This window comes from Thunnus thynnus, chromosome 16 (genome assembly GCF_963924715.1).
Source record: "Thunnus thynnus chromosome 16, fThuThy2.1, whole genome shotgun sequence".
Lineage (NCBI taxonomy): Eukaryota > Metazoa > Chordata > Actinopteri > Scombriformes > Scombridae > Thunnus > Thunnus thynnus.
The window spans coordinates 9,954,670-9,967,709 of NC_089532.1; the positions used below are offsets into that span (position 1 = coordinate 9,954,670).

General features: G+C 39.3%; 1 protein-coding gene across 2 annotated transcripts in view; it reads left to right on the forward strand.

Annotated features, from left to right (window-relative positions):
• Positions 1–12,999, forward strand: part of sptb (spectrin, beta, erythrocytic) — a 44,667-nt gene extending 31,668 nt beyond the window's left edge. For both annotated transcript variants that reach the window (XM_067613636.1, XM_067613635.1), the window contains 15 exons: positions 560–850; positions 1,136–1,266; positions 1,514–1,718; positions 2,263–2,486; positions 2,757–2,907; positions 3,131–3,375; positions 4,068–4,206; positions 4,570–4,654; positions 5,720–5,916; positions 6,124–6,212; positions 6,332–6,395; positions 6,914–7,170; positions 8,717–8,890; positions 9,540–9,582; positions 10,780–12,999. In XM_067613636.1, the coding sequence (XP_067469737.1) occupies positions 560–850; positions 1,136–1,266; positions 1,514–1,718; positions 2,263–2,486; positions 2,757–2,907; positions 3,131–3,375; positions 4,068–4,206; positions 4,570–4,654; positions 5,720–5,916; positions 6,124–6,212; positions 6,332–6,395; positions 6,914–7,170; positions 8,717–8,890; positions 9,540–9,582; positions 10,780–10,992 (2,508 nt within the window). In that variant the 3' untranslated portion in view covers positions 10,993–12,999. The remainder of the gene's footprint in view (positions 1–559; positions 851–1,135; positions 1,267–1,513; positions 1,719–2,262; positions 2,487–2,756; positions 2,908–3,130; positions 3,376–4,067; positions 4,207–4,569; positions 4,655–5,719; positions 5,917–6,123; positions 6,213–6,331; positions 6,396–6,913; positions 7,171–8,716; positions 8,891–9,539; positions 9,583–10,779) is intronic.
• The last annotated feature ends 41 nt before the right edge of the window (positions 13,000–13,040 follow it).

A 13,040-nucleotide genomic window follows, 5' to 3' on the forward strand; every position in this document is an offset into this window, starting at 1 on the left:
TTTTAGGGCTGCAAATAGTAGTAGTAATAAAGTATTTTCTTGAATAATTGATTAATCATTTGGTCTAAAAAATGTCGGAAAATGTATTTCCTGAAGCCTAAAGTAACATCTATTACTTACAGTCAAAAACCCAAAAATAAAAACAATAAAATATGAGAAAGAAAAGTAAATCCACACATCTGAGAAGCTGGAAATAGAAAGTGTTCAGCATTTGTTTGCAATTTTTGCTTGAAAACTTACCGAAATAATTAATTGATTATCAAAATAGTGTCCTATTATTTCTCTGTAGATACATTAATTGACATTTCAGCTCTAACTAAACTTTTATCTCTGTGGAAATACCATATACTGCTGAGTAAACTGATTTAAAGCTGCATCTATATCAATAAAAGTAAAAACATATACAACATGTTACAATTACCTTACAAGACACAAATACTATTTATGTTTCCGTATATCACAAAATTCTGCAGAAGTTGTCAGAATATGTGTAAAAGTTTGGTGTCACTTGAACACTTTTATATGATCCACACTCACCGTCTCCTTTTCTGTCCATCAGACTCTGCAGAGGGAAATCGAGGGCCACCAGCCTCGCGTCGACGAAGTACTAGAGCGAGGAAGGAGGATGGCGGCTGCTGCCAGCGCCGAAGGCAGACCTGAGGCAGACCGAATCACGGAGCAGCTGAAGGAGCTGGAGGACGCGTGGGCCCGGCTGCAGGACGAGATGGCCAAGCGCAGGGAGAGGCTGAACGGCTCCAACTTGGCCCAGCAGTACTACAATGACGCGGACGAGGCTGAAGCCTGGATAGGAGAGCAGGAGCTTTACATGATCGCTGATGAAAAGGCCAAGGTGAGGAGCAGAGGAAGCACGCTGATTAGTGGCTGCAGATGTCTGAATAATAGATCTAATTCAAAACAAGGCATATCATGTGCAAATAACAAGTGGCGCTGCATGCATTAACATGATTACATGGCTATGTTTTTCTTCAATTAAGGTGACACGCTTTTCATAAGTGGCACCCTCTATTGAGAGCTCATGTGGAGTATTTTCCTCCGCTTTGATGTGTACCATTATCACATCATTTCGTTTCTCCTTCTCCTGATTATGACTCATTCTCTTCTTCTTTGTCTCCAGGATGAGCAAAGTGCCATGCTGATTCTGAAGCGTCACATGATTCTTAAGCAAGCAGTGGATGACTACGCTGACTCCATCCAGGCTCTGGCAGACCGTGCACAGAAAATGTTTGCAGAAGACCATCCTGATGGGTCTGTGCCTTGATAATTTGATGTACACACTGAAAAAATTACATCTTTGTAAAGATGCTAATTCACTCATGTTGTCCCAGTCAGCTGTGGTTTAGAGTGATAAGAATGATAAGCATGTAAAGTGTGATCATACCTGTCATAATCACCCGCCTCATCTCGAGTAAACCTAAATCCAATCTCTTTCTCATTTCCTCCATCCTCCCTGCACCTTATTTCCATCCATCCTCCCCCTTTACCTTGTCTGCAGTGAGGAGATCATCAGACGACAGGGCCAGGTGGATAAGCAGTACGCGGGACTGAGGGAGTTGGCGGAGGACCGCAGGAAGAAGCTGGACCACACTTACCATCACTTCCTGCTGAGCCGAGAGGTGGAGGACCTGGAGCACTGGATCGAAGAGAAAGACGTAATGGCCTCCTCTCAGGAGATGGGTCAGGACCTGGACCACGTCACGGTAGTATTAAACACACAAAGACATTCACACACATGCACTGAAAAATGATAGGAAGCAGTGTAGCACATACTGGACTGCAGACGTGTTCAAATTCCAATGAAGCTGCATGTGGCATGATGTTTATTTAAACTCATTTTATCAATCTAATTTTGGAGGTGGAGTTGTTTTAGATAATTATCCTCCAAAACAAAATTTTGTTGTCAGGTACGTTCACTAGAACTTTTATCTACTTTTATGAGAAATAAAAAAATCTAAGCTTAACAGTGAAAGTGTTGCTTGAACAACAATAAATGAGCGCTCTGTTCACAGCTCTGTTTTGCTGTTTTTGTTGCAAAGTGATCACAGACTGTCTGGTTTAGTGAACACTTAGGCACACGTTTGCAGTTCACAGATATCACATTACATGATTTTTTGGGTATTTAACTCAAAATAGTCTTGTCTTGCTGCCAACTCGCACATTTTTATTCCAACTTCCATACAAAAACTGCAAGATCTGATTCTAATTCTAAATAATCTCTATCTTTTCCCCTCCAATTTGGCACAGCTTCTGAGGGATAAGTTCAGAGATTTTGCCCGGGAGACGGGGATGGTGGGTCAGGAGCGAGTGGACATGGTCAACCTGACGATAGATGAGCTGATTGAAGCCGGCCACACTGAGGCAGCCACCATGGCAGAGTGGAAAGACGCCATCAATGACAGCTGGGCCGATCTGCTCGAGCTGATTGACACTCGCACTCAGCTCCTCACGGCATCTTATGAACTTCTCAAGTAAGGAAAATGGTATTGATGTACCAGACCGTGAGCTTAAAGGTTTAAGGTTTCATGTCTAATCCTCTAATGGAGCATAAGTGTCCAAATAAATGAGAATTATATTGATGACATCAAACCAGAATACATCTGGATGCAATAACAAAGTCAAAGAATTCAATTAGAACATGATAATGTTACATCGATTACAATGAGTAGGATGATACATGTGATGATGATGATACACACACAGAGCCAAAGAGACTGAGATCTCTGTCTCTTTTCTCTAAGGTACTTTGATGATGGGAAGGAGCTGGTGGCTCAGATCCACGACAAGCAGAAAGAGCTGCCTGAGGATGTGGGAGAGGACTTCAGCAAAGCCGAGTCTTTCCACAGAATGCACGCCGCCTTTGAAAGAGACATCACTAGTTTAGGCAAACAGGTACAGCACGGGATTGGCCCTTTTACTTTGAGGGAACACAGTAGTCAGCAGCCAAGAGGCAAACTTTGATGATTCATATCTAGAGGGGGGTAAAGAGTGCTGCAATATTTGGGCAACTGTGAAAAGTTTTTTCAAAGGGTGAGAAGCCATAAGTGAGAGAAATATTTGTTTTCTCCCAGTCACACGCATCTTATGATCTGACTCCTGTTTCTCTTTCCTCCAGGTTCAACAGTTTCAGGAAACAGCTACACGCCTTCACGCCCAGTACGCAGGGGACCAGGCAGAAGCCATCCAGGTCACAGAGAGACAGGTGTTGGAAGCCTGGAAGGGCCTGCTGGATGCCTGCGACGGCCGTAGGGCGCAACTAGTCGACACAGCGGAGAAGTTCCGCTTCTTCACAATGGTCCGAGACCTGATGGCCTGGATGGAGAGCATCATCCAGCAGATTGAGACTCAGGAGAAGCCCAGGTGATCCATTGATTACTGCTATTTCCAAACTGCAAGAGGTTGCATTTCTTTTTTCCAAAGGGAAATCTAATTAAGACTAAAACAAACCTGAAACATTGTCCTTTGAGTTTTTGAATTTCACTTTTTATTCACATCAATTTAAACAAACAAAAATTTAGACAATTTGTGGTAAAGAAGGAGAAAAATCAGACTTCAGATCAGCTTTTACTTGGAGTGTTTATGTATGTATAGATTCATGTATTTTTCATTTTTGATGGAAGGTGGATACAGAAGAACTATTAAGCCTAGTAATAAGATGTAGGCTCAAATATATTAATAAATAAGAATAAGATCTTTCAATATATATACTGTTAAGTTAGAGTGAGAGGAAGTACATACTGGTTATTAGAGGTACAATAAGTGAAATTTTGATGTCTCATTCCAGAAAAAAATTATAATTCACCATAAAGAGCAATGTGATCAAAAGCAGTAAATAGAAAATATAATTATGTAATAAAATATTTTTAGTTGTAGAATATTATTTATTTATTAGGCCAGTATAAAGACATATAGTATGACTTCAGTATTTCCGTATTAGATAAAGGACGACCTGCCTGGTCATTACTGTTGCAATTCCAGTCTTTACCAACAGAGGTAGATAAACTTCATACATTACCTGTTAGCACTTTACATCCTTCCCTCATCTGCATTAGGGATGTCTCATCCGTGGAGCTCCTGCAGAAGTATCATCAGGGGATCCGCTCAGAGATTGAGGCCAGGGGAGCCAAATTCACTGACTGCATAGACCTCGGCAAGGCCCTGCTGACACGCAAGCACCGAGACTCTGCTGAGGTGAGGCTTCCGCAGCAAAGACAGCTTCTTTTCATCCTCAGATGGGCCTCAAATTGCTGCTTTCATCAGATTTAATTACTTTTCTGGGAGTGATTGTTCTTGTCTGGCACAATGGAACCAATTGGATTGTCACGAAAGAAAAAAATTCCACTCATCTAACACTCATCAGGGAGACTATAAAGCAAACACTAATTAGAAATGGAAAAGCCAAAAGAATTTAAATGAGCAATTGACCCCGACCTCAATTTACGTGTGGTTAATTACTTCACAATACTAATTCTTTGAAGAATAATAGCCAGTCTTGGGGCAGAGATGTTTAATAATGCTGATATGTAACTGCAACTGTATAACCATTTGTGTCAGATCAAAGAGAAGATGGTGCAGCTGATGGAGAAAAGGAAGGAGATGATGTTCAAGTGGGATGACAGATGGGACTGGCTCAGACTCTGTGAGTAGATCTACTTTAACCTCCAACCTCACACTCCAACCTAGAAACAAATATTGGGCATACATAATTCCTTTTACCTTGTTTTCACGAATTTATACTCAAATGCTAAAAGCCTGAAGACTAACTGCTGTGAAAGCTCATAAATGTTTTTGTACATGAAAGAGCACCTTGGCTTTCGTTCATCAAAACACTCAGAAAGAATCTTTTTTTTTTGCAAACAGTTTTAAAAATAGCCTGAGACGAAAACAAGGATGTTCCCCGATAGTGTGTCTGATTCCCCCCACGTCGGCTTTGGAATTATAGCTTGACTTTTGAATGTTTTCAATATGCATTTCTGTTTTTATAAACTTCTGGAGGAAATACTGCAAGTTTAATACAAGATGGGCCACCACAGACAAAGCTGATTGATATATTTCTAAAAATATCCTCATTTTCCACAGAATGTCCTCATCATCTAAACATGTGGTCACTTTTCCAAAACATAGTCCTCGCTTTGTGAAAATATTCTCATTTTAACATGTTCTCATCTTCTAAACATGTTGTCAGTGTCCAAAACATATCCTCCTTTATCAATCATGTCCTCCCTTTCCAAAAATGTCCTTGCTTTCTAAAAATGTCTTCCCTTTCCATAACATGCCCTCCGTTTCCAAAAGTGTCTACGCTTTGTGTCCTTACTTTCAAACAAAACGTCCTCCCTTTGTCTATCCTTTCTAAAATTGTCCTAACGTTCTAACAATGTCCTATAAAAATGTCCTCACTATCCAACATTGTCACATAATGAATTCCCCAGCCCCAAATGCTAATCTTAATGTAATCTACCTTAAAACCAAGTCTTTGACCTTAATGTTTATTGAGTAACCTTGTAAGGACCAGCATTTGGCCCCAAATGGAAGCAGTGTCCCTATTAATGTGACCGTGAACAGATTATAAACAATGCAAATTCTCAGTTTTTTAAAATAATGTCCATAATTAATATTTATGAAAACTTGAAGGTTCTTTTAAAATTGTGTTACTGCAAGATAAAAAAAAAACCCTCATAATAACTCCTATCTTCTTTGCTCCCAGTGCTGGAGGTGTGTCAGTTTGCACGGGATGCCTCTGTGGCGGAGGCCTGGCTAATAGCTCAGGAGCCTTATGTGACCAGCAGAGACCTGGGCCACACTGTGGACGAGGTTGAGAAACTCCTCAAGAGGCACGAGGCCTTTGAAAAATCCACCGCCACTTGGGAAGAGCGCTTCTCTGCACTGGAGCGCCTCACTACGGTACGGAAAAAATCTAAAAGGTGGTTTACGGTAATTTGATTACAGGATTGAAAACTAAGGTCTTGTAACAGATGAATTGGGGAAAAACAACTTTTAACAACATATTTATTAATGAGCGCTGAATATGATTGCAGTTATGAGTCTAATTATGTTGCTAAATTGCAGCAAATGATGGTTACTGATTTCAAGTTCTGTTCTGTGCTGCAGCTGGAGTTGTTGGAGCTGAGGAAACAGCAACAGGAGATGGAGCAGTTTGTTAAAGATGAACAGGAGAAGCGCTCAGATCAGGAAAGCAGGTACACACATCCATGCAAACAGAATTGCCAAAGTTCTCAGTCTCTGTACACACACGTTTTTCCGACCGCTACTGTCAAAGGTCTCACATGCGCACCCCATGTTGCCTTCTTCCCTCCAGGAAAGAAGACACCGGCTTTGTAGAAGAATCTTCACAGCTCTACACTGTCGAAGAACAGACTTTGGTTAGTAACTACACCGGCTCAGATCTGTGTCCTCTGTACTTAATCAGGTGTGACCTCTCAGTTTCAGCCTACTAGAATTGGTGAAAAATGAAAATTCCTCTCTGCTATTTTCTTACTGACTCTTGCATTTAAAAGAGCTCCTTGACTTTCTTACTTTAAAACAAACATTTGACTCGGTATAGGACTGACTTTGAGTACTTTTTTTAATACGTTTTTGGGGCATTTAATGCCTTTACAATAGGGACAGTGGAGAGATGACAGGAATTGAAGGGAGAGAGTGATGGGGGGGTAACAAGGATCCGCAGCCTGATTTGAACCGTGGATGTTGCGGTTATATGGCATGTGTCTTAACCAGAAGGTTACCAGGACGTGCCTGACTTTGAGCACTTTTTAAAGTAATCATGGCACCATAAATCAAGGGCACACTTTCCTTTCTTAATGTGCAGGTTAATTTGTTGATGAATCTTATCATTTTTCCTCTCTCTCGTTCTGTTTTTGTGTGTCTTTTTCTCCTCCAGTCTGGTTCTGGTGCAGTTGAGCCCAGTTCAGGTCTGTTGGAGGGGACGGCGGGTGACTCCACAGTGCCCATAGAGTCAGAGATGAAAGGGAGTGGTTCTCTGGAGCTGGAGCCCTCCATCTCAGTAGTGACCCCGAAGGAATCAGAGAGAGCTGCCACAATGCCCGTGGAGCCCCTCAAAGTCCAGACTGTGTTGCAGGAGGGCACGCTGTCCCGCAAACAAGATGTGGAGGGCTCAGGGAAGAAGGCTTCAAATAGGTAGATAATAGATTGAATCAGTACTTACTTAAATCAGTGGTTTTGCTTGTTTTATCCCAATTACTACCTATCAATTACTATAATTACTACATGCCAGACATTCATTTGTTTCAATTAATTTCTGTATCTTTGAAAAAATCTATTAACATACCCATGAAACTTGCTTAGGTAGTATCATTCATCATGGTGAACATCAAGCATTAGTTTTTTCATTACTTTTTAAGTTGTCTTATATATTGTGCACTAATACTGTATTCACCTAAACAATAATGTGACAACTTTGTGATGGATTAAACAACTCAAGTAAAGTCCTACTGGTAAGAATGGTGGGAAAAATACATCTAGAAATCTACATGTAGTGAATCAGGGCTGCAATTCACAATTATATTCAACATTATTTAATTTGTTGATTATTTTATTGATTAATTGATTGGCTATAAAACATCATAAAATAGTTAAAATGCCCATCACATCTTCCTAAAGCTTCACAACTTCCTTTTTTAATCTGACCACAATAATTTACTATAATAAGGATGTTTGGCATTTTTACAGAAAAATTACTTCCTTATCAAAATGGTTGCCGGTTAGATTGCTGACGATTGATCTACTAATTGTTTCAGCTCTAAAATGCACAGCAAAAATTAAATTATACATGACTTTTAAAAGATGGCAGGTGTTGTGGTGCAGGTAATTTAAGTAAATCTGATTTTGCACTAGTTATGTACAAATTTACCTGCTGTAAATAAAAATATAACGCCACAAACTTTAGTTATAGTTAACATACACTTACAGTAGCAAGCCCTTCAAGCAATGTCCTTAGTATAGTATTAATCATGGACTTACTCATGTACGAACAGGAAATCTTACATTCAAAACTTACAAATTGCACTCTTCAAGTGCATGTAATTTGAATGACTAGAGATGTGGATAGTACAAAAAGAGTGATGACATCAGTATGTAGCTTTTGTACATTTGCAGGTGCCGAACATAAAAACATTTTTAAAAACTCCCTTATTATCTTCAAATTTTGTATTTTTCAGTGTTTTTTGTACACAAAGGGCGGTAATACCAAAAACGGCTATTTTTACTCTGCAACTTAAAGCTGCAGGATAACCAGTATTACTGCAGATTATAGCCAACTTTGTCATTTTAAGGTGATTATGCAGCTCTGTTTTTAACATAAAAATCCTGTTTAGCGCAGTATTAAGTCCATTGGTACACACACAAGCAACCCAGAAAGGTTTGTTTATTTTTGACACTACAGTATCACAAGACTGTTGTTTTAAAGAGGATCTGGGCAGTTTCCTCTTGATAAAATACAATTTACAATCATTACAGAGCACTGCTCTGCTCCAACTGCTCTCCTTATTTTTAATGAACTGAATTAAGTCTTAATGGAGTGGTGTTGTTGTTATGCCTCACATAATTTGGATTAAATTTAATTGATTTTGCATTATTAACAGAAATTAGCTACCTGAAATTATCAATATTAAAGTCCTCTTTTTACTGCCCCCTCCTCCTCCTCCTCCTCCTTTTCATCACTCAGGTCATGGAACAACTTGTACTGTGTGCTGAAGCCTGGACAACTCTCAGCCTATAAGGATGCGAAAAGCTTTGGCCATGGAGTTACATATCACGGCGAGAACCCGCTGTCACTCAGTAACGCCACCTGGGAGATCCTCGCCAACTACAAGAGAAAGAAGAACATCGCCAAACTATGGTGAGTATCATATCTATCCTCAGGTTTTTTAATTGTCTCACCACTAAATTTCTGAAATATATTGAGATGGGGACATATTTAAACCCTCCATCCACAACTTGTATTCTTTAGGGAATACAAGTTAAATTTAGGCAATCATTTATGGTATATGCCTTGGTTAACTATAAAACAAAAATATTACTTATAGCATTCAAGGACTTGTTTAAGATTTCTACTACTTGTCTCATTTAGGAAAAGAAAGTGTTTTTCTTTTTGTTTTTTTAATTAGCTGTACCCTCTTGTTTCCATTCTCTAACCAGTGGTAATGCAATTCAGCTAGGGAACAAAATAAATTCATTTGAAATTGTAAACAACTTCATGTAGTCCCACAAGCTATAAGTGGAAAATAAGTAACAGTTTTAAAGAACATATGTACATTTGCTTTAAGAAAATGACTTGTACTCACTTTGCAAACAACTGCTGACAGATTGCAACTTTCAGAAACAAACATAAACACACCAAACTTTTAAAAATGTGTAGAAAGATGTCAAAGTTAGAGCTCAGAAAAATCCTCAAATTTTATTCTAATGGTGCAAGTAGGAGTATAAAACAACCAACAACTTGTTCCTCCACACTGAGTTTCAACTTTGCTTTTCTTTTTCTCTCACAGTCTTGGAGACGGCAGTGAATATTTATTCCAGTGTAAAAACGAGGTGAGTTTTTAACCATCGAGAGATAACGGAATAACTTTTAGCAGCTTTCAGTGAATCACATGAGACTGAATGTTGCGGACTTGGCCACTCAAAAAGCATGTAATCATATAATCTTTAAACCTGTGAAAAGCAGTGGTCACAAGGTGCGATGCTGCAATCAGTACTTACATTATTTACATTTCATTTTTATAAGCTGTTTCGGTTTGATATCTCTGCCCTTGGCAAGGTTATTTATGTAAGTAGCTGACATTAATGAGGTTATTCATATTTCCTTCTGAAGTGTCATGGAGCAAGACAGTAAATCACCACCAGCTAGCCAGAGATTTAGCTTACCGGGATCATTAAAGGGGATCTATTATGCTCATTTCCATCTCTATATTTTTATTCTGGGACTCCACTAGACTAGCTTTGCACAATTCACAAAACTCCTTTGTTATCTTATACTGGCCCTTTAGGCAGCCCCTCAGTTCAGCCTTTGTCTGTTAACAGGCAATCTTAGCTCCTGTCTTTTTAAAGCCTCCCCTCCCGATGAGTCGTGTCAAGTTACCACCATTGAAAACCCATCATTTCCTGCATTACCTGTTCATATTAAAAGCTTTTAAATGACTAAATAATGGGAGACTTTTATTGTTAAGAATTTACAGGAAATGAAAAGTGTTCCTCACCGAATTAGCAGAGCTTCGTTAGCAGCATGTCAGCTCGACTTGAGTCATGGCTCGGCATGACTACCCCCAAATCAATGGAAAAATGCCATAATGTTAGCGGAGCAGAGCAGTGAACTGGCGCGCTGTGCGTGGAGCAGATAACCATGTAAAGAAATCTGTCACGAGCTGACGTTGGCTTGGGCTGAAAGTAGGAAAAAATGTTGGAAACTTAGCGTTCAGAGCAGGGATTCCTTCTACGTACGTTTACCTCATTATTTGACACTTTGGCCACATTTAATATGAACATCAGACATTGTAACATAATATACATGGCTGAAAATAAGGAAAAGCATAATAGGTCCCCTTTAGGTTTTACATAATAAAATACAGCAATGTTTTATCTACTGATTTAGCTTGTTTTCAGTTTCAGTGTTAATTGTGTGGCCACCTTCGCTTGTTCATTTACCCAAATAGCCCAAGAGAACAAAACACACACTGCCCCCCTGGAGCTGGACTTCCCTTTGTAAGTGTGTGTTTTTGTATTTAACTTCAGGAGGAGCTCCAGCGTTGGAGCCAGGCCATGGAGAAGGCTGTTCAGCCACTGGCAGCAGAGGAGGCGTCGGGGCCCTCAGGGGCCAAAGGCCGCAGCCTGCCCTCCTCAACTGCCCCCCCTGAGACCAGCTCTACCAAGAAAGAACCTCCCTCCTCCTCAACTGACAAGAAAGAAAAGGAGAAGAAGTTCAGTCCCTTTCCCAAGAAGAAGTGAAAGGAGATGGGAAGGCCATCTGAGGGGTTGCCAAGGCAACCTGGAAAGAGAAAGTAGTATTTGTGTACAATGAGTCAGAGCAAGCTTTTTAGAATTTTTTATATTATTTTGTGAGAATTAACATTAATATTGTAGTTTAGGGTTAAAGCCATCACTCTTTTGCCTGTATTTAAGCCAGTGTATCATTGCAAAGGTCCACTTTTTTCTTTTCTTTGTGTTCTTTTTAACAAAATGCCAAATTCAAAGCATTAAATTAAAGCACAGGAATGCTCCTTTTACACTCAACCAAAGAATGTTTGTAAAACTTTTTTCTCACTTTGTTACTTTTGCTACAGTTTCTTTTTTGCTTTAGTCTGGCTTGCTTTGATATAACTATGTACAATATGAAGGCCTGTAATGAAAATAGGGTCACTCAAGAGTACTTACGAGTACTTTTATTAATCTGCCTTACAAAATGGTTGTGAACTGTAATACTGTGCTGTTTGAATTTGGAGCGCTAAATGCTACTCATAGAATCGGAGTGAACTTAACAGGCTTTAAAAAAAAGCTTTGTAAATGCGGTGTAAAGACTTGGTGATAAGCAAACCATAGTGCAGTGCTGCACAGTGCACACACACACACACACACACACACACATACACACACACCAAGTGTAATTGCAGGTATGCAAACTAAATGCTCTATGCACTGTGAAGGGTTTGAAAGAGATTTTAAATTGTGACTTACAAGCAGTCATGTGACACCTCAATCAGTCAGTTTTGAATATAGATGCAATCAGTCTATATTCTCAGCTGCACTGTAGCAGTAGTTATTTCTGTGAACTTGAAATATATTCAACACTTGTGTATTGAACCCCTAAATTTCCTATCTATTCATTAACATATATAGATATACAGTATATATCTACAGATGCATGAAAGTATGTTTTACATTAGTTTGATATGGTGCTATTGTGATATTCTTGAACCTTCAATCAAGACCAGCTTGACCTGCCTGACTTGTCTTCAACTTTGGCTTGTAGTTAGTAAGTATCCGATTTCACAAGCCTGGCTCATTATTAAATGTTTGACAGTACTAGACAAAGTTGAAGACAAGTTGTGGGTCGGATGAATCTTGACTGCTTTTCCAAACCACACAACAGGACCAGGCATGCTCTCTATCTAAGGTGAGGATCATACAGTAGCAGTATGGAGCTGAGGGAATGTGTTGTTTCTATGAATGTACGGGAAGAAAAGAAGGAAGTGAGAATTTGGTAAATTAAAGAGTTTCAACAAAAAAAAAGCCGTTATAGAATAAGAAATTTTAATCTATATATGCACACAGGGAATATAGAATATGTACAGTATATGGAGCTGAATTTATAGATGTTAATTTGTGGTTTATTTCTGATTTTCACCATCTGTCCCACTCTACCATTGCCGTCTTGCCTTGTACTGTGGGTTCTGTCCCTGAACTACAATCCAACTCAAGTGCCCTCATTGAAATTACGGAAGTCAGGTGTAGAAAGATTAACGAGACTGTTCAGCTCAGAGTTTTCTAGAAAAATGTGGTAGCATCATGATGATCTCTGTCTACATTATCTACATTTTACAAAAGGAACAAAATAGCAATGAAATCAATGATCTTCTCATGGCCGTCGAAACAGGTATTACAGATCCAGCAGAACGCCACGTCTGTGCTATGAGTACCAGTAGTTGAATTTTTCTGTCACGCATGCACCTCGAAATGGTTTTGCATCACATGTATTCAGTCTTGTTTTTATTGATCACTATATCAACCATAACCGACTCAGATGAAGTGTTCATCTGCATCTTCTGACACTTCCTGCTCTGTCACCTTCATCCACTTTGTTTATTCCTCCACTCCTTCCTACCTGCCTTTTCTGTTCCGTGGTTTTTAATCTGCATTTTGTACTCTCTAGCTATGTAAAATATCCAAAAAATGTTGACAGGAAATATCGAATACATTTTGAGAGAATAAACTTTAAAATAAACTCCTGAAACTATACAGGTTGCGTTTATTTATTGACCTTTTCATCTCCTTTGCTA